Genomic DNA, 27,396 nt, shown 5'->3' with positions numbered 1-27,396 from the left:
TACTGATTTCTATCATCTTCCAAGTTCAAGAGAGAAAGAATCAAAACACTATCTAACTGAGAGATATTGTTCATAATATTGTAAGTTGAACAGGGGTTGTTCTGTTTCACAGAGTGTTAGCTATTTCAGTAAACTGTATTTGATTCAAAGAGTTTAGTGAAATCCTTACGGTTGTGAAAGAAGGGGTGACGTAGGAGGGTTTGCTCCGAACATCCATAAACAACCTACTGTGTTCTTTACTTTTTGTCTTTAATCTTTCATTGGTTCAAGCTTCAAATCCGACGAACACTTCTGCCCTTGAATCTGTTTCAAGAGTTCAAAGGATTTGCGAAGAATAAAAATAGATTTTAACTTCTAACAGAGTTAAAATAGAATTGTTTGTCATAAGTTGTTAACAGTAGTCAGACATTAGTCTCTATATCAAGTTCAACTTTTTAACTAACTAATGTATAATATGAATCAAATATTTCAATGATCAAAATGAAAGTGTAAGGTCTCGAGATGAGAGGTTCATTTAGAAAAAAAAATATGTGATAAAATATAATTTTTAAATTGTCCGGATTGCCGGGTCGAAAGTTGTGGTTAATTTGGATATATATGTGAGAGTAAATGGATATTTGGTCGGATTGTGAGTTTACCCGTACATATATTTAAAACGGTTAAAAATAAAATTTAAAATGTGGAATGGGAGCGTTTTATTTTTATTTGTGATTTATTAAAAAATTTAAATATTAAATACATATTATTATATTTTTATTATTAAATTTATTTTAATTATACTTTTATACGTTTGTCAAAAAAAAAAAAATCCTAGTTTATTTAATATCATTAACAATATCATGTAAATTATTTATTTTAATATTTAAATTTAAAATTTAAAATAAATCATTTTTCTTCACAAATATTTAAAAAATTAATTTTAGTTCAAGTATTTCGAGTCGAGCTGAGTTTATAGGTAAATAAATAGTAGAGTCGAGTTCGAGCTCAAATTTATAAACTCGTTCGAACTCGAATTCGAGTCAAGATAACAAGTACTTAATCGAGTCGTACTTAATCGAGTCGAGCTGGTGTGAGCTCGGCTTGACTCATTTGCAACCATAATATAGCTTAATATATCAAAAGGTCGAGAGTTTGATTTCTTCTAAAAAAAATTTTTGAGTTAAATCGGATATCATATATATATATATATATATATATTTATTTATTTATTTATTTTATCATTTATTTATGCTATTATTATTAGTATTTATATATATATATATATATATATATATATATATATATTTATTTTGATGTTATTAGTAAAATCTTAATTCGATAATTAATATTGAATTAATTATGTAAAATCTCATTCAAAATTAATTATTTTATTTTAATCAGGTACAATAAATTTGAATAAAAATGAGTTACTATTACCCAAAAACAAACCGAATGTTGTAACTTAATCAAATTAACTCAAATTTATCAACAACAAAATAAAACGACATGGATAATATATACTTATGAAATACTATAATCAAACAATTTAAAAAAATGAATAATCTGAAATTCAATTCGAAATACTAATTTGAATTAAATTGAATTTAAATTGGATTAGAATTATTAAACTATTAAAATAAAAATATTTTTTTAATTTATTTTTCTTTAAATATTTTACTTATTTTTGCATCATTTTGTCAAAAATTTTTTAATTTTTTAATTATAACACTTAAAGTTTAACAAAAATAAATCAAAATTAAGTAATTAAATAAAAAAAATATTAAATAAAATTATCTTAAAGGGCAATCATGTTTAATCCTAACCAAATCAAATATACAAATTTTTATTAAATATTTGAGTTTGGATTAAATTTGGATTAAATTTAATTTAATTAAAATTCAATTTGAATAATTTAACTAATTCAAAATAATTAAAATTAAAATATATAATAGGCTTAATTCACTTTTTCATTTTTTAATTAAATACAAATAAAATTAATTAATTAATTATAAAAAAATTATAAATAAAAAAAAAATAAATAATATATATATATATATATATATATATATATATATATATATATATATATATATATATTAATTTGAAAATCATATTTATTCCAATTTTTATCCGTATTAATTAGTAAAATTGTTTGAATTACGAATTGATTTAATTTAGATTTTACCAGTTTGTTCCCCTAATTGAAATAACGATGTTACAGGACATAGAAAAAAACATGAAAAAAACAAGCATAAGTATAAACAAAAGCATTATTTCAACTATCCAATTATATATTAGAAATTTTCTGAAGAGCATAACTATGATTAACAAGTTCCTCAAACAAAAGTGTGATGCAAGTGTACAGTACATTTCCAGTTTCTACATTCATTGATAAATGTTTAGCAGCAGAACCACATATATTTCCATTGTCAAGTCCATAGCACAAATAGTCAGATCTTGTTGTGAAGATCAAGCACAGTAATACTTCCAACTGATCAAACCTTAGACCACTAGATGGAGTAGAAAAAAGAATTTTTTTCTCACTTTCAAAGCACTACATTTTACAAGACTTGCAGGTGGAGAAGAACACACTAACTTATATCTAGACTTTTTGGAAATGGGGGGATATCTGTCAAAATTTTGATTCTTTTTTGTTCTTTGGTTACTAACATAAGGGCTTGAAGCAAGCAATCAGCTGAAATGTAAGAAAAAACATATGCACAATTTGTTTTGAACTTTGAACCAACTTACTTATTTACTTCAATTTCGTTGTTGACTCTTCCCTCTCTGTTGAATGAAGTAAATACGCCCATAAACCCAGCGTCTACCTAGTGTAGAAACAGATGGCTGCAGTTGACATAAATGTACTAAGATTTCGAGAAAAGCATGTGATATTGAAGAACAGAGTGAAAGATTCATCAATGTAACTATAACAAGGAATTTTCATATGAAAGGGTCTTTAACATTATCTTTCGCGAGCATTTGAAAACTACAAGCAACACAGGACTTTAATTACCTCAACTTTGGCTAGGTATTCCAGCGAAGATTCACACACATGACAAGCGGCTCTATGAGGAGAATTGTTGGTTTGGCTGAATTTAACAAATGCAAACACCTGCATCAATTCCAACACTTTAGTGTCAACATAGTTTTTCAACAGTTCAAACCGTGTTCCACTAGAACCCAACCCACCTCTTCCCCGCAACTTGGGCAAGCTCCTTTCAGAGCTATCAAGTCATTTCTCCAAAGCCTTCTAAGTATTCCAACTGCAAATAATGAAAAACTATAAATGGAGCATATTCGCATGAATGTTCATGAACTACTTGTCATTAGATCTACATGATTCGTCAAATAAAATTTAGTAATATTTTTTTCTTAAATATGGCATCTAAATTTGTCTCCACCCATCACCTAAAGAAATAGGGGAAGATTCTTTGAAAACAATGATAGAACTAAATCAAGAAATAAATGTGGTAAGAAGAGAATATAAGCAATCACACACGTCAATCCCATATAATGGCTCCACACACGTCAATCCCATATAATGGCTCCACACGGAAACACTTATTGCTTTTGACTCATCCCCTTTTGTATCTGAATAGATCAAGATATAGAAACAAAAACAATTAAGCGTTTCCATAGGGCCAATTCATGTTCCTTGGATCAGATCGGTTTTCATTTGTACCAAACTTGCCTGACAATTACGGAACTTATTCATATTAGGCGAGGTAAGGGAAAGAAAGAGAAGAGGCAACCAAAGGGATGGGAAGAGAAGGGTATGCTTTATATTGTGATTGTATAATAGGAAATGACAATAATTATCACTGTTTTACCTATAATCTACTACAATTTAGAAGAGTATTAAATATAAGCCTTCCTTTTGGCCTAACCCTTTACTAAGAAGTCAAGAAGAAACTATAATTGCATTAAGATAATGCATTTCGATTAGGATAGACATTTTAATGTTCATAGCAAATTGAATAGCATTTATTTACTATACTTTACATGAAATAAAATAAAAAATGCAAGTTTGTATATTTACTTGTTGACAGGACTTCTAGTTCATTCATGTGGTTAAACCCATAATGTTTAACACATTCGATGTTGAGCTAGGAAATATTACCAGAAGCCGACGCAATGGGATAACCAATTAACGATCCAAGTGCCATGAATAAAATGTGAATCAACACAGCACGAGACCCTAGCATTGATGCATGGCTGCTGTATGAGAATCCCGGATCAAACATACTTTGATAAGCTTGAAAAATTGTGTACATAACAGGCACAAGGCATGCTGAACTGCCAACAGCAAGAAACAACAGCCACACACTTGCTAATGTAAAAACCTGTGAAGGGTCTTCCTGCAATACATTCAAGTTATTCAACTTCAAGTAGAGAAAATATGCAAAGGTAATAGCACAACAAATCCTAATTGATGCAATCATTTAATAGCACAACAAATCCTAATTCAAAAAATGTTGTTTGATTGAAAAGGGGATTATTTGAGTTAAAATGACTAAAAATTATTTGTATTTAATATTTTAAATTGTTATCGAAATTAAACGGTATTTTTGTTGATGATTTGAATGATACAATGATGGGATAAATCCAAATAACCCTTCATCAAAAAAGCTCTAAGACAAAAGGCATGAAGAAAATGAGCAAGACTCAAATGAAACAGTACTATCTCGTTTGAAATGGATCATTAATCGCTTTATTTTTTGTTTTGAATTTTGTAAGAAGTTTTGCTTTGCCTAAACAACACCTTCTTCTTCTTTTTTATGTGTAAATGACCCTTTTCAAAAAAAAAAAGAGTTACAAAATGAATATCACTACAAGAATATTCAATGTTGGAATACCTCAGCATCAGCATATGCTGACTGGCGTCGAAGACTGCAACGAGGGTACTTGATCACATGTTTGGAGCCATACCACCTCAGTTTCAACTGCTTTCATATGCATATTATCTGTTGTATGAGAATAATGCAGAAAAGATGAAATTGTAACAAGATAGTGACTTTCATTAATGTGGTGCACAAGTTTACCTCAACTCGATCAAACATATCATCAACTATTAAAGGATTTCCACTGTAATATGCATCCTGGGCCTAGGACAAGAACAAGATATTTTATATGTATCTATTTAGAGCACAGCCGAAAAGTGGAAACAATTAATCCAGCAAATAAGTAAACGAAAGAGAAGGCGAATAAACCTGACAATAGAGGGCTTCGAGGGTTTCTTGACTGGCGGTCTCGATTGGACCGACGAAAACGCAGGACGGTCCCTCAGCAGCAAGAGAAGCATGAGGCGGGGACGGACGGCCATGTCGAGCGATGGACGCGTTGCCATAAGAGGAGGAGGAGGAGAAGAAGGAGATCCGAACAAACAGCGAAGGTCCTGTTCGATTAGTTCTAGAATGTTCAACGGAAGTCTTCCCGAACGTGTTAAGGGAGATAGAGTTTCCAGATACAGAGGCCATTAATCCTCTAAGAGAGAGAGAGAGAGAGCTAAGAATAGTGGCTGTGAGAGCTTCTCAAAATTTTAGGCGCGTGGCACATAAATGCCCTCAAAGGTTCTTTTTGCCGCCTAAATATCTTGATTAAGTATTGGTCAGTGTTCATGTCATGTGTCCTTCTTCTAGTTATGTTTCTTAAGAAGTTAAACTTCTTCTAGTAATGTTTCTTAAGAAGTTAAACTTCTATTAAATATCATTTCTTAACACAAATTTAATAAAATGTAATAAAAGTATATAATCAAATAAATCATCCAATTAAATTAAAAAAATAAAATAATAAATCGCCAAGTCATCAAAAACCACTAATAAAAAAGTTAATGTTCTTCAAAATAATTCAAATGAATATGAAATTGTGTGTAGAATCTATTTGAAAAATATGTTGATTTGCTATTATAATTAACTAGTATGATAAATTAGTTTCTACGAAAACAAAATATAAGTAAAATATGTGATGTCAATGTATTTATAAAATTCTATCTAATTTATAATATAAATTAATGAATTAAGAAATGTTGTATGAATTAGAATTATGATAAAAGATAAATATTATTATAAAATAGATTTATCAACTTATATGTGTTGGAAAAAAGAATTTTTCATAGTAAAAATATTTAATTATTTAGTCTAATTATTGATCTAAGAATTGGTTATAAAAGAAATAAAATAAAATAAAAATATTTTAGTCCAAATTTTTTTCAAGAAATTACAAGAACCAAATGAAACATTTTTGTTTTGTGACAATATATAGAAATTTGAAGACTCACTAGCCTCTAAAAAAACGTCTATATTATGACAATTTGTATAAAAAAAAAATAAGGAAGTAAAAATTAATAACATTACACTCACCATGTATTGAAAGAAAACTAAACGTAAGAAAATAATAATAATAATAATAATAATAATAATAATAGTTAAGACATTTAAAGTAAATATTTTTTAGCTTGATTTAATGTTGTTGTCAAATGATTGTGATTTATTAACTTTATCTTATCCAAATAGCACTTGAAGACAAAATAAAATAAAATAAAAATTAAGATTTTGATTTACATAAACATCAAACTTTTTTTAATAATTATAAAATAATGGCATGTCTACTTTGACTATATCTTTTTATATGAGAGAAATATCATCATTAAGATTAGATAGGCAATAATAATGCACTATTTTAAATAAGAAGAATAATTAAATCACTTCTAGAAAGACCACTAAAATATGTATGAAATGAAATTGACAAATAATTTTTTTATTTATTTTTTTGTCCAAGAGAAGAAATAAACCTCACTTATGTGCTTGTGAATTTTTTTTTTTTTTTTTTTTTAAGACAAGAAAAAAAATCTTACTATCTCAATAATATTTAGAAGATATTTTTAAGAAATACATTACCATTAACTAATTCTAATATTGTAACTCCAAAAAACTATATATAACCTTTGAAAGACAATCATTAATAAAAAGAAATTTTTAAAATTTAATAGGGTAGCTAAAGGAGCTCGGATATGTTGTTCCACTTTAATGTCCCAAACGATGTTTCATATATAAAACTACGTCGTTTTAATTTATTTTAAAAAAAGAGTTTCAGATCGTAAACGAAAGTGGTGTCCGTCTAAATGACATATCACCATACTTCTTCTCTCTTCTCATTATTTCCAAAGACAAACCTCAAACTTAAACCCTCATACCAATATCATGATTCTTCCGTCTCTACACCTACCCCTACCGATCCAATCTCCTCAACCCCTTTGCTACTTCCGCCTCCTGCAGCCTACATTACGCCGTCGTCATCTTCTGCAAAATCCCATTACCAACAACCAACGATTAGAATGCCATCATCCGCGGTTTCGCTCATAGCGAAAAAACCACAAATGCAATCTCTCTTTACCTCTATTTATCCCGTGTCCCCCAAAACTCAGAAGCTTTGACTTGTTCCTTCACGCTTAAAATCTACGCTCGTTCCTTAGCTCGTGTAGAAGCTACCCATATTCATTCTCATCTTCTAAGGTTCAGATTCGAACTTGATCCTTAGCTCGTGTAGAAGCTACCCATATTCATTCTCATCTTCTAAGGTTCGGATTCGAACTTGATTTCTTATTGCAGACAACTTTGCTTGATGTATATGCTAAAACAGGGGATTTTAATTCCGCACAATAAGGTGTTCGATGAAATGCGTGTGAAAAATATTGTACGTTGGAATGCATTAATTTTTGGGTTTGCTCCTAATGAAGCTTTGAATCTCTTTAAGAGAATGTAATTAATGAATATGAAAGATAATAATTTGAGAAGAGAGATATGAAGTTAGGGTTTAAGCATGAGGTTGTTTAGAGCGGACACCTACTTTCCGTTTACGATGTGAAATTCTTTTTTAAAATAAATTAAAACTATGTCGTTTTTAAAATGGTACACCGTTTTGGGACATTAAAGTGGGACAGCAGATCCGACTCCAGTTAAAGATATCTATTCATATATCAACATAGAAAAATAAAATAGGTAGGACAAATTACCTAGGCGACCCTCTATTTATTACAATCGTTCACTTTTAACGCTCAAATTATTTTTTGAAACAATTATCCCTTCAACTTTTAAAAAGGTCACCTATGACTCTTCCATCAACTTTTTAGTTAAACATAACGATTTAAGCTTAAAATATTATTTTATATATATTATATTTAATTATTATTTTTAATATTTATATATATAATTATTAAATCGCTTATATATAATATTATATATATATATATATATTATTATTAATTTTTATATTTATATAATTATTAATCTTCTATATATAGATAATATATATATATATATATATTATTTATTTTTATATATAGATATTTATATCTATATAAAATAAAATTTAAAATAATTTATATAATATATATATATATATATAATTTATATATATTATCTTTAATCATTAATTTAAATATAATATTTATAAAATATATATTTTAAAAAATAATTTGAGAGATAAAAGTAATTGAGTAGTTGAAAGGTTACCATTACTTTTAACCTTTAAATTATTTTGTAAAATATATATTATATAAATTTATATATATATATATATATATATATATATAAATTAATAATTAAAGATAATATATAAAAAATATTTTTAAACTTTGTTTTATAAATATTTATATAAATATAAAAAGTAATAATATTTTAAGTTTAAACCGTTATGTTTAACTAAAAAATTGACGGAAGAGTTATTGGTAACCTTTTTAAAAGTTGAAAGGGTAATTTATTTTAAAAATTAATTTAAGGGCTAAAAGTGAGTTATCAGATTAATTAGCGGGTCGCCTAGATAATTTGCCTTATTTTATAAAGACATTTTTTTACTATTAATTACAGACACCTCAAAAATAAAACAAAAGAATAAAGTTTAGAAAATACAATTAGACATTACTAAGAAAATGATTTTAAAGATGTATAATACTTAATAGCACAAAATAAAATGAATTATAAATATTGACTTTATTATAAAATTAACAACAAATCTAATAAAAATAATACATTATAAGACAAAAACATGTTGAAATTTAAAATTATAATGTCCTTCAAAGAATTTGTAACTTAGTATAAGAAAAGGATGAAATCAACATGATTTAAGAAAAAATAATTTAAGACCCTAAAAAGTTAAGATCATTATAAGTTCCTTAAAGTGTTTTTGCAAATTCACCCAAAACAAAATAAAGAGAGTAAATATGATGGTTATTTGTTTACTTAAAAATCAAGAAACTCAATCAACTAACTATATGGAAATGGAATCCCTCTAGTAATAACTCATTTTGATTGTAGAATCTAAGTGTATTTCATTAAGATAATTACACATTGACACTATAATATTTTTTTCATAAATTTATTATCTATAAACATATTAGGATTGCTATCTATATACCTCAACTAAAATATCAACTCTCAAATCAAATATGGTTCAAGATATTATCATTTGAAAAATACGAGGCTTTGATCATTTGAATATAGTCTATATCTATAAATAATTTTTTACACATGTAAAATAGCATTCATTTGATGGTATTATTACCTTAAATATCTCACTTAAATCTTGCTCCAATATTTCTTTCATACACCAATAAAACTATACATAAGAAATTATATTTGAATTCTTCCAGAAATTATTAAAAAAAACATTTAAATATAGTGCAATTTCAACAATAACTTGGATCTTAAAATGAGCAAATAAAAAAATAAAATAAAAAAGCGTATATTATACGCGTTTAAAAATGTCCACCCAAAAAACGATTTTTTTCGACTTTTAAAAAATAAATAAAATATTTTAATATTTTCAATAATTTTGAAATGAAATTCAAATTGAAGAATGGTTTAAAAACCAGTGTGTGACTAACATGTAAAAAATTCCCAAACAACATCACACACGAATAAAAAATTGTAAATATGATTTAAGTTTTTTTTTTCTCTTTCTCCTTTTTTTTCCTGCCTTTTCTTCTCCTCTAATTTGTTATTTATAGTGGTTTGAATGCTCTTCTTTTAACGATAAATTGTGGCCTTCTTTTCAAGAAAAAAGTTTAGAATTCATGGTCATAAGACCACCCATATCAAGGTGTCAAATTTTTTCATTTAACACCTTGCCACGTCAGCTTAACACCTCTTTTAACACCCACTTTTTAACATGTCATACAGCAGCGTGTTATTCAAGGTATCAAAATTACTTTTTCACTTTCTCTCACTTCCACATCATTTAAACATATACATAATTTCATTTTTTTTAACCACAAACAATATTATTCATCACTTGATAAATCAAACATACAAATATTATTTAAAACGAAGAAGAAAACAAACACTCTAAACATTGGTAATTTTTTAAATAGTGTTTTTAAAACTCTAATCGAGAGTTGTTCCAAATTTATTCCAAATGTGCATGACAAGATCTTTCTTCAATTGAATATGTTGTGCTTTGTCACGTAGATCGGCCCTAGTATGAATATTTGATTCAGATCGGCCTTCAACATGCACTTGAAATTGAGGTAGCACTTCTCTTTGGACCAGTGGCGGACCCAGAAATATTTTCTCGGGGGGGCCAAATACATAGTAACGTAGCATTTTTTTGGCTATCAAATAAATGAATTTTTTAATTAAAATTTTACTCGATAATTACATAAAAATACTAACAAGCACAATTACTAAATTATTCTTGTCCATGAGTCGGTACAAAAGAAGACAAAATATCTTCATTACGTTGACTATACCAATCAATCAATTCAAGAAAATTAACTTTATTGGATGAAGTACTTGACTCATATGTTCTCGAAAAGGTAATCCTTGCCTCAATAGAAAGCGTGTTACATCAAACATTGTCGTTAAACGGGTGCGATAATTTATTTCTATATCACGACCATGTGTACATAAAACGTTTCTCACGTTATGACTTTGATCTTAAAATGATTCAAATTGAACTCTAGTTTCATTATGACAACTATTTGAAGTTCTCATATGATGATTGAATCTTTCTAATGCCATTTTCCAATTTTTGTACCCATCTCCTATAAATGTATCATCTACGTTTTCTCTATTTAAAGGCTTGAAAAGATAACACCAAAACAAAACGATGCATCTTTTGATATGTTATATTCTAACCATGTATATTTGATCAGTAACATTAGACTCATTAGTAGGCTCATTAATTGATTGAAAAGACTCATGTTGGTCATGTGATGTAGAAATATAATTTCGTTTATAAAACATCCCCATTATTCTATATCATACATAAAGTAAATAATTAAAAATAAATATGTATCAACCCTAGACACCTAAATAAAATCTAACAAATACATTTATTTGTTGAAATAATTTAAAACTAATTTAAAGTTAAGAAATATAAAATAATATTTTATCCTTATATTTATATAAATGGTTATTTATAAGTAATTTGTATTATTAATTTTATTAAAATTAATAAAATATATATATATATATAAATAAATTATAATATAAATGTAGTTTTAAAATAAATAATAATATTATATGATTTTCATTATTTTATATATAATTCTTTATATTTTAACTTATATAAATAAATTTTATTTATATATTAACTAAAATTTGAATTAGTTTTTTTTTATTAATTTTTATAAAAGAAAGTGTTAGTTTATTATAAATATTAGAAAATAGTGTTTGTATAAAATAAAAATTTTATAAAAAGAAGTGTGAGGTTATTATAAAATAAATGTGAGAGGCAGGCTTTCAGTTCCAAAACCATAAGGACAAAGCCTTATTTGGTAAACATATATATAAAATATCTTAAAAGTTTTATCCTGGTTGGGAGAGGCCCGGGCCCCCCAAGGCCCCCCTTGTAGGTCCGCCACTGCTTTGGACATTACCTGAGGAACTAGACCCGGAATTATTCGAACGTTCGAAGTCGATATTTTCCCAATTTCGTGAATACGAACCTCGTTCATCCTCCACAATCATATTATGTAAAATTATGCATGCCCTCATTATTTTACCTAGGACATCAATATTCCACATCCTAGCTGGTTGGCGAATAATAGCAAACCGTGCTTGGAGTACCCCAAATGCACGTTCTACATCTTTCCTGCATGCTTCTTGTTGTTTTGCAAACAACTGCGCTTTGTCTCCTTGGGGCATTTGAATTGATTGGACAAAGACGGTCCATTTAGGATAGATTCCATCAGCAAGATAGTTATTTCCAGAGATAGGTGGATAGCCATAAGGCATATAATGATGGTTATACGGGTATTGCATGCCAAAGTTGGGTGGCATCATATATTGTTGTGGAATATTAGGATGGATTCCGGTATTCATGGGATCTTCCGGACGTTCAATGTTTTGGTTCGAAGGTTGTATATTTGAGTTTTGAGCTTGATTTGGGAAGTAATTTGGAAAGAAGTTGTAGTTTTGTGAAGGATTCATGAAAGAGTTTGAAGATTTTAAAAGAAAGGTGATACAAACAAGGATGATAATATGGTAGAAAATTTCTGAAATTTTTTGGTGTCCAAATTACACAAACCAAGTCTCTATTTATAGATCGTGAAAAATAAAAAATATTGATATAATTTTTTTTATTGATCAATTATTAAAATGTATTTTTAAAATAAGAAAACTAAAATCAAAAGGTAGATATTATCCTGCCACATGGCAGCCTCTCATTGGGCCAAACAAAATTTGACACCCATGTCAAATTTTGACACCCAAAATTTGACACCCACTTTTGCCCCTGCTGCCTCCCACCCTCCTCTTTTGACACCCAAATGACACCCCAAATGCCCTCTGATGCGGCTGGTCTAAGGAGCACCACTATTAATTTGCCATATCATTTATTGTGACTTTAAATAATCTCTTTATTCTCTCTTTATTTTCCCCAATCCCTGAAAAAAAAAATTCAATATTAATATAAATTTATTTTATTAAATTTATTTTATTACCCTATTTATTTTTACAAATAAATTAACATTAATATATATATATATATATTAACCTATTTACTAATTTATTAAAGCATATAAAATAAAATAATTTTTTTTTAATAATATATTAAATAATTTAAAATTCAAACTATTATTTATTTACTTTATTTTATTAATAATAGTTCGTATAAAGTTTATTTTTGGATCTAATTAGATACAATATTATTTCAAAAATAATTTTATTTTGTTTAAAACAATAATTTGGTAAATAGAAATTTATTTTAAAATAGAAATTTGGGAAACAAAAATGATTGTCTACATATATGTTATAAATTTTGTACCAAGAAAAATAAAATAATAGAAAATTCATACTTTCTATACTAAGCATGAATATAAGGGAAATTAATTTCAAGTAGAAAAAACATTAATAACATTATTTCAAGTGTCACGTGCTACGATGATAACCATTTTTAAGACGACAACATCGACTTTTACTTTTAACATTAAGCACTAACCAACTTGTCATATCGACTATCTTCTTATCCTCACTCTGAATATTTTTCTCCATCTGCGACTCGTCATATTATCGATCACCTTCTACCATTACATTGAGAATTTCGCTCCATCCAACTTATCATTATCGACCAACACCTACCTTCACTTTGAGAATTTCGCTCCAAACAACTCGTCATTATTGACAATTTTCTACTCTCATTTTGGGTTGTTTTCTCTAACTAATTCGTAAATATCAATCACGTTATACCCTATTTTGGGTATTTGATTTAATTCAAACAACAATTTTATTAATCATTCAAATTTATATCCACATATATCACCATCATTGTCATTTTAATCTTTTTATAATTCCCCACATTTTGGACATTTTGATCCAATTCGAACCACCAATCCTTTAATCCCTCAAATTTGCATCCACATATACTATCATCATTGTCATTTTCATATTTTATAATTGCAACCCCCCGAAAAATTACCCTTGTTCACGTAGTTTATCACGTGTTAAGATGACATGTGGAAATACGGGGGACCCGAGATGACTCGAGGTTCGATGGTTTTAATCTTGGTTAGCGTGCAAGATATCTTTTAAAATAAAACATTGTTTTAAAAGATTTTGACAGTACCTGCCAACTTTTAAAATTATTTATGTAAAATTAATTAATTTTATTCAAATTTTAATAATCTGGTGATTTGTTATAATCAAATAATGATTTGATTGGAAATCCGATTTAAATTAATTAAACATAATTAATTTAAGAAAAGATTATTTATTTGAGACAGAGTCCCTCAGTCTAAACCCTAAACCCTAAAAAATCTATCGGTCTTAGGCTAGCTTGGGGTTAGGTTTCTCGGTCTAGGGCTAGCTCTAGCCTAAGTTCCTCAGTCTTTGGTCTTGGGAGGCTCGATTCCTCGGTCGTGGATCCTGGGATTCTTGGTCCCAGGTCAGACATCTCAGTCTTAGGTCCAAATTCTATTAGTCCTATGTGAGAATCCTCTATCGGATTTATTGGTCCTAACTCAAGAATATTGGTCCTAAGTCTCGCTCCTAACTCAAGAACATCGGTCATAGGTCTCGGTATTGGTTTATTCTTATTAGTCCTTGGTCTTGGTCAGGACTGAGGATTCTCGGTCCTAACTCTCGGTCATCGGCTCACGGGCCTTGGTCCTCAAGAACACTAAGAACACAATTTTAAAAAATAATGTTTTAGCTCTAAATATGAATTAGATGTTGATTTGAACCATACCAAGGATTAGAGAACACTCCTTGATCATTTGGAAAACTTTCTAGATGCACATATCCGAACTTAAAAGGCCTTAAACGAAAAATTCGAAAAATCCGAAGCTTTGAAAATTTAATGGAAGATTTTGATTTTTCTTAATTTGAGGCTTCTATGTTGGTTGGTTGGCTTCAGAATCACTTGAGGAGAGTATTTATACTACTCATATTTCAGTTCACGAAGCCTAGCGACCTAAATTAGCCAAAAGCCATTAATGACTTTTGAATGTTCTTGACTTGTAGTAGTCGGAATAGGCCGTGACAAGGCCTATTCTCATAGGTGAAATGATCACGATCTCAACGTGATTTTGGCTTTTGAACGAGTCAAAACCGGCCAACAATGACAGGGTTCCAAAAAACAAAGATCAACACGTATCTTTGTTCCTATCACCGCGGTGGTCGCCGGGAAGAAGAAGACGACAGTAGAAACGACGTTGTTTTGTATCTATCTGTGTGTTCTGTCCTGATTTCGTTGGTGTCTGGGCGATTTTAGCTAACGGGGTTGACGTCCCGTTAGTTGATCCTGAATGGTCCCAAGCGCGCATTGCTTTGGTTACAACCGGTTATGCGGTGTGTTCTAATGGCCATGAATCTTGTTGTAGAGAATTCTTTGAATTTCGGTTGCACTGGATTAATGATGTATATATACATATTTTATTTAAAACTTTAAAGGTTTATTTGAAATTGATTTTTCTTTCACCCTTTTGGATTTAAATTTGATCTTTTCAAATACACAAAATATTACCAATTTATTTTATTACCAATAAATATGGCAAATATTTTACCAATTATTTATTTATATTTTTAGAATTTAAATAAATAATTCTTTTTAGATAAATTAGATACAATAATTAATCAAAAATATTTATTTTTGTCATTAATTCTTACAAAATTATTTTGGGGGTAATATGGGCACAACATTTATTTTTTATTTTGGCCTTAATTCCTAATTATTTTGATTAATTAACACATTAATTAATCATAATTAATTATTTTAAATAGGTTTTTGGCCATGGGGTTCATTATTTTGATCTTATTTATTAAAAATAATTATTTTAATATTATAAATTGGAATATAGATTTTTTAGTGTTTACATAGTGTCCCTCTTGAATCGAGTTTGAATACAACAAATCAAAATTTGAAAACGCTAATTCGAGTCTGACATTTAACACTAAGTTATTTAGTCCAATTTATAACGAGGGAGTTAGGAAGATGGAACATGTAGCATGTCGCTACTGGAGTGACCTGCTGATGTTATATGTAGTAGTTGTCGAGGTACTTCCTAGCGTTTCTTTAGAGAAATCCTTTCATTGGTGTATTTTTCCTAACAAGGATGATTTTGTGAAACCTGTTTTTTACAGAACTTGACAAAGCATCCGTAAAATCCATGGGGTAAAGGTAATCATATGTCTTGAAACATCAATTCCTGTCTGGCATGAATATCAACAGATGATTCATGCTTTAGTCATATACAAATGACCAAAGATTTAATGATAAGGGATATGCGAAGAGCATGAAAGTTTTAGTAAGATTTCATGTGGGTTACTAACAAGTAACTTCTTAGGGGTAATCATAAACATATGATCATGGTACGTCAATGTTTATCATGGAAGTTAACAAATTTTCCGTGAAGATCACTCACAAGTGAGGTTGAGAATGATCATGTATAAATGATCATGGTGCTATCAAGGTTTTATTCCTTTCTCAAAAGATTTTCTTTCTCTTGAGGAAAAGACTAGGGGTTTTATTTATATTTTAAGACCGGGCCTACAAACATGCGAGTTGCCTACGTATCTTATTGGTTTATTTTTCTGCAAGAGAAGAATCAGGTCTCCGTAGTTCAAACATTGAGTCCTTTGTCCATGTTGCAAGATATATAAAACTTTGGATTGGATTCTGTTGAGAAAAACTTCTTTTGAGGTCAAGCTTTAAACCATTCTACGCATGATTGATATTATACAAAATATCTTTTAAGCGCATCGAGATTTCTTAGCGTAATAAACTCTTCACCTTCTAGATTAAATAGGCGAATAACTCTTCTAAAAAAGATTTTCTTAAGTAGGAAAGGTCCTTCCCATTGGGGTCTAAACATGCCCTTGGGGTCTAGGAGTTCTTGGGTTCATTTGAGAACTAGATCACATACTTTGAGGTTTCTAGGTTTCACCTTTCTATTGAATGTGTTTGACATTCGTTTTTGATAAACTTGGGTTTTGCACAAAGCTTTTAACCTCTTGTCCTCCATTAAATCCAGTTGGTCATATCGAGATTTAAGTTAGTTTTTTACTATGACATGGATGTCTAAGAGTACTCTTAGAGTTGGAATCTCAATTTCAATGGGTTGTACGACATTCATGCCGTAAATTAAAGAGTAGGGAGTTTCGTTTATCGTTGTTCGAGTGGTTGCACGATATCCCCATAAGGCGTATGACAGCTTCTCGTGCTAGTCCTTATACATGCCGGTCATTTTCTTGATGATCCTATCACGTTTTTGTTTGCCGCTTTAACTACACCATTGGTTTGGGGTCTATAGGGCGATGATTTGTGGTGCTCAATAATTTGTCGAGCAATTGCAACACTTTTCCTTGAAAGTGTCGATCATTGTCTGAAATTAGGACGTGATGAACTCCATATCTAGCGATGATGCTAATTCGGATGATCTTTTACACTTGAGATGATTTCAAGACTTTGTAAGAGATTGCTTCATCCCATTTGGTGAAGTAGTCTATAACTACGAGTATGAACTCGTGTCTATTTGACGCGTGGGGATAAATTTTCCTGATTTTGTTGATGCCCCATGTAGAAAAGGGCCAGGAGGATGTCATGTTGTATAGGAGTGAGGTCGATGTATGCTTTATATTAGCATAGATTTGGCGTTGATGACAACTTCTTACATAACTCACACATTCTTGTTCCAGGTTTTCCCAATAATATCATAAACGGAGTATTTTCTTGGCCAAAGTCATTCCATTCATGTGCGGGCCACATGTCCTTGCATGAACTTCTTCCATGATCATTTTGGATTCAAAAGTATCCATGAAGAGCATGTTTTGACCATTGAAAGATCGACGATAAAGCCTATTGGCAATTCAAGCATAGTTGATGGAATACTGGCGCAACGCCCGTCCTTCCTTAGCTCGAAAATGAGAAGGGTACTCTTCATACACAATATACTTCTGGAGAATATCATACCAGGGTTCAACATTTTCATAGGAAGTGACTAATCTCGATTCAAAAGTAGGTGGTCGTTTTTTTTAGATTTTTAAAGGTTTGAATTTGATTCCATCAGAAATTTAAGTCATTGTTGCTAAAGTAGCCAGGGCATCCGCAAAGCAATTTTGGCTTCTTGGAGCGTGAACAAATGATATTTGATCGAATATGCTCATGAGTTTGGTCAAGTGGGCGTGGTAGAGTTTTAGGTTACCCCCTTTCACTTTCCACATGCCATTGGCTTGGGATATAACCATGTTAGAGTCACCAACGACATCTAGCTTGGTTGCTCCTTTTCATATGCCATCTTGAGACCTAAGAGACATGACTCGTATTCAGCCTCGTTATTGGTGACGGGATATATTAGTTTTAGGGATATTGGGTTGTACGTTCCTTTCAAGTCTAATAACAAAATCCAATTTCCGTAACCTCGCTTTCTAGAAGCTTAGTCAAACATCAGTTTCCATGTGTCTGATGTTATACTCATAATTCCCTCATAGGGGAACTCGAGTTTGTCTTCTGACTCAACAATAATGGGTTGGTCAGCAAGGAAGGCTACAACAACGCTTCTTATGACAAATTTTTGTACCGTGTAGACTATGTCGTATTCGGATAACATCATCATCCTTTTAGCTAGCCTTAATGACAAAAGAGTTTTTTTGAAACAATAAGTGGATCAAGTTCAATCTTGATACCAACTTGATTGGGTGGGCTTGAATGTAATGTCTCAACCTTTTGGTAACCCATGCTAAAGCCCAACAAATTTTATCAGCTAGAGTGTAATTAAGTTCACACTCAGTCATCCGTTTACTGATATAGCACACAACCGTTTTGAGTTTATCCTCATTTTCTTGAGCCAACAGGCTTCCCATGACTATGTCTGTTACAATAAGATATAGGATGAGAGGAATATGGGAGGGGATTTTAAACAATCCTTGATTCTATCAAAGTCTAGTTGACAATCTTCATTCCATACAATTTTTTTTATCTTTCTTCAGTAGCTTAAAGAGTGGATCACATGTCCTAGTAAGCTTACTAATGAATTGGCTAATGAATTGGATTTTACCCAAAAACCCGCGGACCTCCCTTTCGTTTCGAGGGGTTTAAATAGTCGTGATTGCTTCAATTTTATAGGGATTAACTTCGATGCCCCTCTGTGTGATTAAGAATCCTAGAATTTTTCAAATGTGACTCCAAATGTGCATTTCTTCGGGTTGAGTCATAACTGATATTTACTGATTCACTACAGAAATTTTTCAAGATTTAGGACATGTCCTTTTCGATCCTTTGATTTTATAATCATTTCGTCGACATATACTTCCACTTCATTGTGGATCATGTGGTAAAGAATCATGGCGGCTTCCCTTTGATAAGTAGCTCCTGCGTTCTTAAGACCGAAAGACATGACCATATAGTAGAAGGTTCCAACTTCTGTTATAAACATGATCTTTTTCCTGTCTTACAGGGCGATCAGGATTTGGTTATATCCTAAAAATCTGTCCATGAATGATAACAATTCATCACTGGAGACATGATCGACTAGTATGCTGATGTGTGATAGTGGGAAGTGATATTTAGGGCTGACCTTATTTAGATCCCGATAATCTATACACACACATAATCTTCCGTCTTTCTTTAGGACGGGGACTACGTTGGCAATCCAGGTAGAATATTCTACTACCTCGAGAATTCCAGCTTCGAGTTTCTTTCGGATTTCTTCTCGGATTGTATTAACGACTTCCTTTTTCATCCATCTGAGCTTTTGTTTCACAGGACTAGCAACAAGATATAGAGGAATATGATGTTGTGTGATCCTCAGATAAATGTATGAAATGTCTTTGTATGACCAAACAAAGACATTTTTTTGTCTTTCAGTAGCTCAACAATCTCTAGACATTCTTGAGGGTTTAAATTTTGGCCAATCAGTACGATCTGAAGATCGCCGGCCGTGTTTAAGTTGATTTCGATTGTCTTTTCAGGCATTTATCAAACAATTAAATTCAAGTATTTATAAAATAATTATTACAAATAGAATTATTGCTGTATATATAAAATTATTTATTAAACAATTCAAGTAAAGAAATAATATAAACTTAAAAAAATTAAATTAAGAAAAAGAGTTAAAATGATGGTGTATCTATTATATAAATAATAAATATGTAAAGATAATTATTAAAAAAATATTTGTTTTAATAAATTATTTGAAAATTTTAATTAGAGAGTGTACATGATAGAACCGCTTAGTTTTTTTTGTTTGGATTTGCTTGTTGCTTTGAAGACAATTTATTATTTTCTTGGAAATTTAAATGATTGAAAAAATCTCGTGAAAGAAATTAGACTTTGTACGCATTTAAATTTCTTCTACACCTATTTTGAATCTCTCCGATGTCCCATAAATGTTTTATGTACGTGAGATTTTCTCTCTACTTATGCGTCTACCAGTTTTAGAGTTCTCCTAACATCTTTCATTTTAGAGCATGAATGATCAAATTCTAAAATAGATCCATACATTCGAATGCTCGTCTTTAAGAACATTTTGTGCGATCCAAAGTTGGTCGGTCTCATGTCTTACCTATCCTCTCGAGTGTTCCGCCCATGGAGGGCACGCGTCGAATGACTTAAATGGTAAACACGACCCGTTCACTTTTTGAAAAAAATATTTTTAACGAAAGTTATACTATGAAACCCCATGGCTTACCTTCCTCTTGAATCTTACAAAATGTAGATATGAGAACTATTCATATATGATGTTTTCCTATCTGTTTGAGATGAGGAATCAAAGTGGAGTTCTATATCATATACTTTTCCTTACTTAGCCCGTACAGGTTCAAGATTAGTACGTGTTCAAGAACATAATAATCCAGTTGACTTTAAAAGTCACAACTTTAGTTTACTTTAAAAAGAAACTAAAAAATAGAGTATTCACGGATTAAGGGTCCGGTGTTGATTTTTCGATGAAACGTTCACCAAAAAAACCTCAATCATCTTCATTGATCTTCTGTCATGCTTCTATCAATCTAAAAAGGTTTTAAACTCATCTCCTAACTAACATAACTTATGATTAAGCTAACTAATCGGCTAAATCTCTGTCATGCTTCTATCAATCTGAAAAGGTTTTAAACTCATCTCCTAACTAACATAACTTATGGTTAAGCTAACTAATCGGCTAAACCTAATCATGTCGAATATTTGAGGATCTGTTTAAGTTCGCTACAAGATTTTTACCAACATAGTCCACGACTTCCTAGAGGCTTGTCTTCGATGTTTGAGTCGGTGCCGAAGAACATAAAGCATTGATGAATCTTTCATTGATTCATTCGAGACTAGAATGTTGAATGTGAGGTCCTGATTTGACGTTGGGAGAATCTCTCTATTGTATCTCAAGGCGAACAAGACGATGCCAAGCTGTATGTCTACATGGACCTATCATTGGACTGTGTTTGTCTATTGGTCAAATGGTTAGTGTTAGCCTATTTACGTAAGGCAAATTACTTTTTCACCCCTGTCCCATTCCTTAATTAACTCCAAAATTATTTATTTATCCCTATCATTTTTATATATTTACCTTTCTTATCTTATTTATTTTACTTATTTTATTTTATTTAATTATTAAGTTTTTTTTTATCATTAAATATAATTAATTATTTTTTAATATTTTTTTATTTTATTTATTTAATTAAAAATACAAAATATTATTATTTTTATATTATAATTGTTTAAAATATATAAAATATTAAAGTGTGTTTTGATTTAATAAAATATAAATATTTAATATTTTATTATATTTTAATATATATATATATATTAAAATACTTAATATTAAGAAATTAAAAGATAAAAAAATCTAAAAGATATATAATTAATTTTAAATATTATATATTAATAATAAAATTATAATAAAATAATTAAAATAAAATAATAATTTTATATAAAATAAATATTTAAAAAAATTAAATATGAAATATTTTAATAAAAAATATTATTAAAAATATTATACAATGTTATCGAATATATTATTAAGTAAAACATTATATTTAATTTGACTAATTATTAATATATAATATATTAAAGACTTTATCTTATTTATTTGTTAGATAATTTTATTTATAAAAGAAATTATTTTTATAAACTTGTATTGTTTTCCTTTTTTTTTATCTCTGAATTTTCTAAACAAGGATATATCTAGGATAAAATTTTGTTTTATTTGCCTGTGGTGGTAGTATTTGCCATTTAAATTTTTAATTACCACCTTGTAATAGTAAATTCATCTGAAAATATATCAAAATTTAATCTTTTCAATTTTTTACAATAAGTGCTATTGTGTTCCTTTACTTTGCTATTTAAAGTTAAGGTGAACTTTAAAAATATTTGAGATGGACTTATAAAAATAATTAAAAAAATTAAATAAAAATAAATAACTAAAGATAAATTTTACTATTTTTTAATAATTATATAAACAACCAATTAAAGAGTCACATTCCTACCGTAAATAATAATAGTATTTTTTTTTTGGGGGATAGCTTCAATCAGATCTAGTAAACCCAGGAATTATGAAGAGTTAGTTCTCAAACATCATGCAATTAATTGTTACAATAATATGCTTTGTGAGAAGCATTTTTCTTCATAAAAAGAAAAGGAAAGAAGAATAGTTTGTAGAATGAAAAGAATTGTGGTTAGCAAATGCATTTATTAAAGTATTATTCTCTCCACCATTTACAAAAGCCAAAAGAGAGCCTCTCTTCCCAAACAGGGGAAAAAGAATTAGGCATTGGCATGGGAGCAAGTGACTTACTACTAGTACAATAATCTATCACCTCTAATATCTACTAAACACCATTTTGTAGCTCACTCTTTCCTTCTTTTGTTGTACAACAATTTTCAAGGTATTTCCTTTTTTTAACTTCTTCATTTATTTATTAGTCTGAAAAGAAGATTAAAAAAATTATATAAAGAGAAGTGTAAGAGCTGGTGGGTGTTTCTTTTTTTCTTTTCTTTTTTCGAGTTTTAAAGAAGTAGGAGGCCACACGACAGTCCCTCGTCATGTTGGTGTTTCAAATGTTGCTTCGGTTGGTACTGTGACCAGTAAGAGTGTGCAACCAAGACCCTGTCCAACAGCTCTTGTGGCACCGGTTCTCCTCTCCTTTGTTGCGGGGATATTCTTGCAGTATGCACCAGCGTTTTCCACTTGTCCTGAACCAGAACACAAATTTTCTTTCTTAATTTCATTGCATCAAAATATCATTAAGTACATTCATCAATTATTATTTAGTTATGTTTTCATTTGAAATGATTTTATTTTTAGAGTAAATTAGTCCAATCCCTCTAGTTAGCATTAGCCTCCTCATAGTAATGACACATACTTCAACTTAAGAAGTTCTAAGTAGGAATCGAATTTCTGACCTTTAGTCTCTTAGGAACCACTCTCACAACTTGAGATACATTAGTGGGTTAGAAAATATATTTTTTATTCGATACTAAAAAGTACTTGCCTTGAGATCCACATATGTTCGATGCTTGGCATTATCAAAAGCTCGCAGCTTCACATCACGCCATCTGCACAACAATATCGGGTTCCACTTCGGGTTGTTTTATTTTTCGAGAAAAACCAATAATAGTAATAATAATAATAACAATATAGGTTTTTTAACATAAATACCATACCTGCCTGTACCAAGTTTCTCAACTGCTTGAACAAGTGCTTCAACTTCAGCAACTGAAAAAGGTCGACGAATTCGGCGTTGCGCCACCTCAGGACGCTTCAATTTCCTTATAGGAACTATAGAAAGAGCCTTTACATCCGCAGCCACAACAGGGACCACAGCTTTCGAATCCTTATTAATATTATTATTACTACTGATCTTATCAAGTGTAGATAACATGTCCGGCACTGGTGAAGGTGTGGAGTCATGATCACTTTCAACGTAGGTTCCCAAACGCGTCAGAAGTGGAACCACTTCACCGTTTTGATACCTCGTTAGTGGTTTCGGCGGCGTATGGCAAGGTGGCGGTAACAGAAAAGGTGGTTGTTGTTGATTTCTGGGCGAAATAAAAGAATTTACAGCTGCTTGTGGAGAAGCGGGCTCCAAAGAGAAACCCAAAGCATCTGGTTTGTTGTCCTCATGAGATATACCCGTTTGTAATAGTGTTTTGTTATCATCCCTAACCTTCTTTCCCTGAACGAGTACGCCAACTTTCAGTCCGCTCCCAAGTATAGCCGTCAGCGCTTCCAGAACCGTCCTCTGCATGAAAAGAAATAATAAAAAATCAATCTTTAGTTATTTGACTTGGTTCACATGGAGCTTACATGACATATAATTGGTGCCATGTCTTGCTAAATTGATTCAACTTATTCTTCACTAATAAGCATTGGCGAATAGATTGCTATGTAGCTTGAGCAAATAGTCCTAGCAAATAAGCTTAATCAAGTACCTTCAAGGAACCGACTGTTGCAGTCTCGGGAATCTCGATAAAGAATTCGGGAACCTTGAAAGACTTGATCTTTAACCTCACTGAGTAAAACAAGAATCATTTATACTCAAACACAGTCATACTCAAACACAGTTCAAAAGGAAATGCAAGAACTTTCATACCATGGGAAGAATCCCTGGACTTGAATGACATGTTTTGGTTGTTTGTCTTCCATGTTGATGCTGCAAGAATGAAAAAATTGAATCATGTTATAACAATCATAGCTATAAAATGTTTGATAAAGGGGGACCTTATATACCTCCTCCACCAACTTGTATTGGAGAACCTGAACCTGAACCAGAACCAGAACCAGAACCGAAAAGGCCTTTGATGGGTGAGTTTGATAAACCATCTTTATTAGCGAAAACATCCTCCTCTTTATCAGAATTTGATAGTGAGCCAGAGTAGATTTTTCGCTTTTTAAACGGATAATCCCTCTGGGATCTTTGCCTTTTATACAAATTATTCCTATTGTGGTAGATGGCCTTTGTTTCTTCATTAGTATCGGGATTTCCATCACTTCTCATTGGATTGTGTAGCTTACGACATCTGGAACCCAATAACTTCCTTATTCTTCTGTCTCCATTATGGAGTAAGGAAGGCCTGCAAGCCTTTATTATTCCTCCTCTTCTGGCAGGTTGAGTACAACCAGATGAGTTTTCGTCATCATCTCTAACAACTAACTTTACATCGTCATTGTTCTCTAAACTAACTAAACCAGGAGCTTTCACATCAACAACAGCATTTATCATTTGATTTTCATCATCCTTCATATAATTGTACGAAATGGATAGTAAATCAGTCTCGAGTTTGTTCTTAGTGACCAACTTCTCCTGATTGGTAACTTTTTCAGAACAAACAGAAGTTACAACAGATGCGAATCCGCAGCAATCGTCGTTTTGACCAGCAGAAGATTCGTTCGGACTATTTCTGCAGTTGGGAATTTTCGGGGCATCTTCAGGAACATAAAACCTGCTATTACAGCTTCCTTGATCACTTGTTACTGCTCTTACTGGACCTTCTTCTTCTTGTTGTTCTGGAATTCTCTTAATGGTTGGTTCTGTAACAGTCGAGGAATGTTGTTTAGGAGAATTCTCCCCATCTGACAATAGCTTCCCAGCTACTGTCGCCAATAAGTCAAATGCACACATCTGGTCTTCATGATCACTTTTCTTCTTCCAAAATGAGCTTCTCCTCTAAAAGGAATTAAATTGAATGATGAAAAACATTTGTAAAACAATTCCTTCTTGTAATTTGATGGAAAAACTTACCCTCCTAACCGATCTCTTTGCACGAGGAGTCGGAGGAAATTGATAGCCGCTAAAACCATAGTCTAATCTCTTCAGCAACACCATATCTTGGAGCTCATTCCCAACAGCTCAACAAATGACGGAAAACTATCAATGTTCTTACTCTCGTTATTTTTTTTTTTGTTTTATCAGAAAACGAAGCCTGAACAGGTTGAGAAAGCAAAAAACAACATAAGATTGCGCCATTAAGATTGTTTGAAAGCATTGATGAACAGCCAGTATTAGTCAGATGGTCAAGAACAGAAACAAATTTGGAAGAAGAAAAAAAAATGGCAATTAATGATATAAGATGCAACTAATCTAGAAACTTGGCCAAGTTTTTTGTCATCACAAATGACTTCTTTTATAGAATCAAAACCATATAAGATCTCACTAATCCTAGCAAAACACCCATAATCAAGTCAAAACAGACCCGGTAAAGAATAAGATTTTGGAAGTAAACTAGATTTCAGGTTAAAAAAAGGAGCCAAATCGGTACTTTCCAATTGTAAACAAAATTGTCCTATTTTGTAAATGAGATCGACATGATCCGCACATAGGGCACATGAAAATGATTTTAAAATAGTAAAATAAGAACTGGGTTTCAGACGAAATGAATTGAATGAATCGTAGCAGATGTAAGATGGAGAAAATGACAGTAAGGAGGATATAAGCGAACACACACTATTCAGAAACCCAGAAACCAAAACCCCTGAAGAAAAAGTTGACAGTCTTTTATGCTCCATCTAGATTAACAGAACCGGATCAAATCTTGGAAAGACTCAGAGGAGTTCAGATATATAGATTAGCTTCAGATGGAAGTGGGTTAAATTTCGATCAATTCGAATATCATCAGATCCAGCCCACCATTCCAATGAAGAAGACCAGAAAATGTAAGATGAAAAACGAAATCAAAAGGCAGAAAACAGAGAACCTCAAATTTCTCACCTATTCTCCTCCTTCTTCTTCTCTTCCAATTTCAGCAGAATGTCTTTCACCCATTATTCCTTTCTCTTGGTGAAGCATGCAAAGATCGGAAATTTCGAAGAAGAAGAAGAGAGAGATCAATCGATTCATAATAAGGAATAAGAATTTGCATCAATCACGACACTTTCTTGGTTCTAAATAAACTTCTCTCTACCACCCCCATCCTTTTTTTATCTACTCAGATATTCTCTCTCCTCTCTTCTCTCTTCTTCCCCAAAGATCAGATGGGAAAAAACCAAAAGCCCTCTCAAAACCAACCAACCAACCAACCTTTTTCTTAAACCCCCATTTCTTATAGCATTGACCCCCTTACCGGATCTATCGGTACATGTCCAAAAAATTCCCGGCTACAGCAGGTTTGAGAAACTACCCAAAAGACCGGTTCTTTGCCACGGGATGACCCATCCTGAGATCTTGACAACTGGACGATACAAGATGATTTGTTCACTCGTAACTGGCCTCTGATGATCGAGAAAAGCGTTGGGTCACCAAGAGAAGAGACTCTCTACAAGCATGTCTACCATAGCTAAATAGGACACTCTTTCTCGTCCATTTTTCTATTTCCAACCAAATGGGAAAGAGTCGTTTTCACGCGCCTATTAACTTAATTCCCACCACAAAATTTAAATCCAATCTTATCCCACTTAATTTTATTACAAATCAATTCAATTAAAATAATAATAAAAAAAAACAATTAGATAGTATATTTTTAAAATGCATACTTACTTTTTTTTTCAAGCCAATATCA

The 27,396-nt window shown here is 30.9% G+C and overlaps 2 protein-coding genes across 2 annotated transcripts; both read right to left on the bottom strand.

Moving 5' to 3' along the window:
• Positions 1 to 2,231: 2,231 nt before the first annotated feature.
• LOC124941684 (PGR5-like protein 1B, chloroplastic) lies at positions 2,232 to 5,496 on the bottom strand. The gene is made up of 7 exons (XM_047482031.1): positions 5,193 to 5,496; positions 5,025 to 5,087; positions 4,839 to 4,925; positions 4,103 to 4,340; positions 3,172 to 3,245; positions 2,996 to 3,094; positions 2,232 to 2,826 (listed from the first exon to the last, which is right to left on the bottom strand). The coding sequence occupies exons 1-7, from the start codon at positions 5,457 to 5,459 to the stop codon at positions 2,740 to 2,742; spliced, it is 915 nt and encodes a 304-aa protein (XP_047337987.1). The 5' UTR covers positions 5,460 to 5,496; the 3' UTR covers positions 2,232 to 2,739.
• Positions 5,497 to 22,557: 17,061 nt separating this feature from the next.
• LOC124941296 (telomere repeat-binding protein 2-like) lies at positions 22,558 to 27,071 on the bottom strand. The gene is made up of 8 exons (XM_047481596.1): positions 26,610 to 27,071; positions 25,644 to 25,824; positions 24,632 to 25,568; positions 24,495 to 24,554; positions 24,334 to 24,413; positions 23,566 to 24,143; positions 23,394 to 23,457; positions 22,558 to 23,094 (listed from the first exon to the last, which is right to left on the bottom strand). Exons 2-8 carry the CDS (start codon positions 25,725 to 25,727, stop codon positions 22,909 to 22,911), a joined length of 1,989 nt encoding a protein of 662 aa, XP_047337552.1. The 5' UTR covers positions 25,728 to 25,824; positions 26,610 to 27,071; the 3' UTR covers positions 22,558 to 22,908.
• Between the last annotated feature and the right edge of the window lie 325 nt (positions 27,072 to 27,396).

The sequence above is a fragment of the Impatiens glandulifera genome, chromosome 6 (assembly GCF_907164915.1).
Source record: "Impatiens glandulifera chromosome 6, dImpGla2.1, whole genome shotgun sequence".
In the NCBI taxonomy this organism is placed as follows: Eukaryota; Viridiplantae; Streptophyta; class Magnoliopsida; order Ericales; family Balsaminaceae; genus Impatiens; species Impatiens glandulifera.
This window is presented reverse-complemented; position numbering and strand designations above follow the sequence as displayed.

Bases quoted from the DNA above. Each gene is read 5' to 3' on its own strand.
- LOC124941684 (XM_047482031.1), bottom strand. From the start codon at position 5,459: ATGGCCTCTGTATCTGGAAACTCTATCTCCCTTAACACGTTCGGGAAG. The intron at 5,088-5,192 runs GTTTATTCGCCT...TTCTTGTCCTAG, and splicing joins TCGAAGCCCTCTATTGTCAG to GCCCAGGATGCATATTACAG. The intron at 4,926-5,024 runs GTAAACTTGTGC...ATATGAAAGCAG, and splicing joins ATATGTTTGATCGAGTTGAG to TTGAAACTGAGGTGGTATGG.
- LOC124941296 (XM_047481596.1), bottom strand. From the start codon at position 25,727: ATGGTGTTGCTGAAGAGATTAGACTATGGTTTTAGCGGCTATCAATTT. The intron at 25,569-25,643 runs GTAAGTTTTTCC...AATTCCTTTTAG, and splicing joins CAAAGAGATCGGTTAGGAGG to AGGAGAAGCTCATTTTGGAA. The intron at 24,414-24,494 runs GTATGAAAGTTC...TGTTTTACTCAG, and splicing joins GTCCAGGGATTCTTCCCATG to TGAGGTTAAAGATCAAGTCT.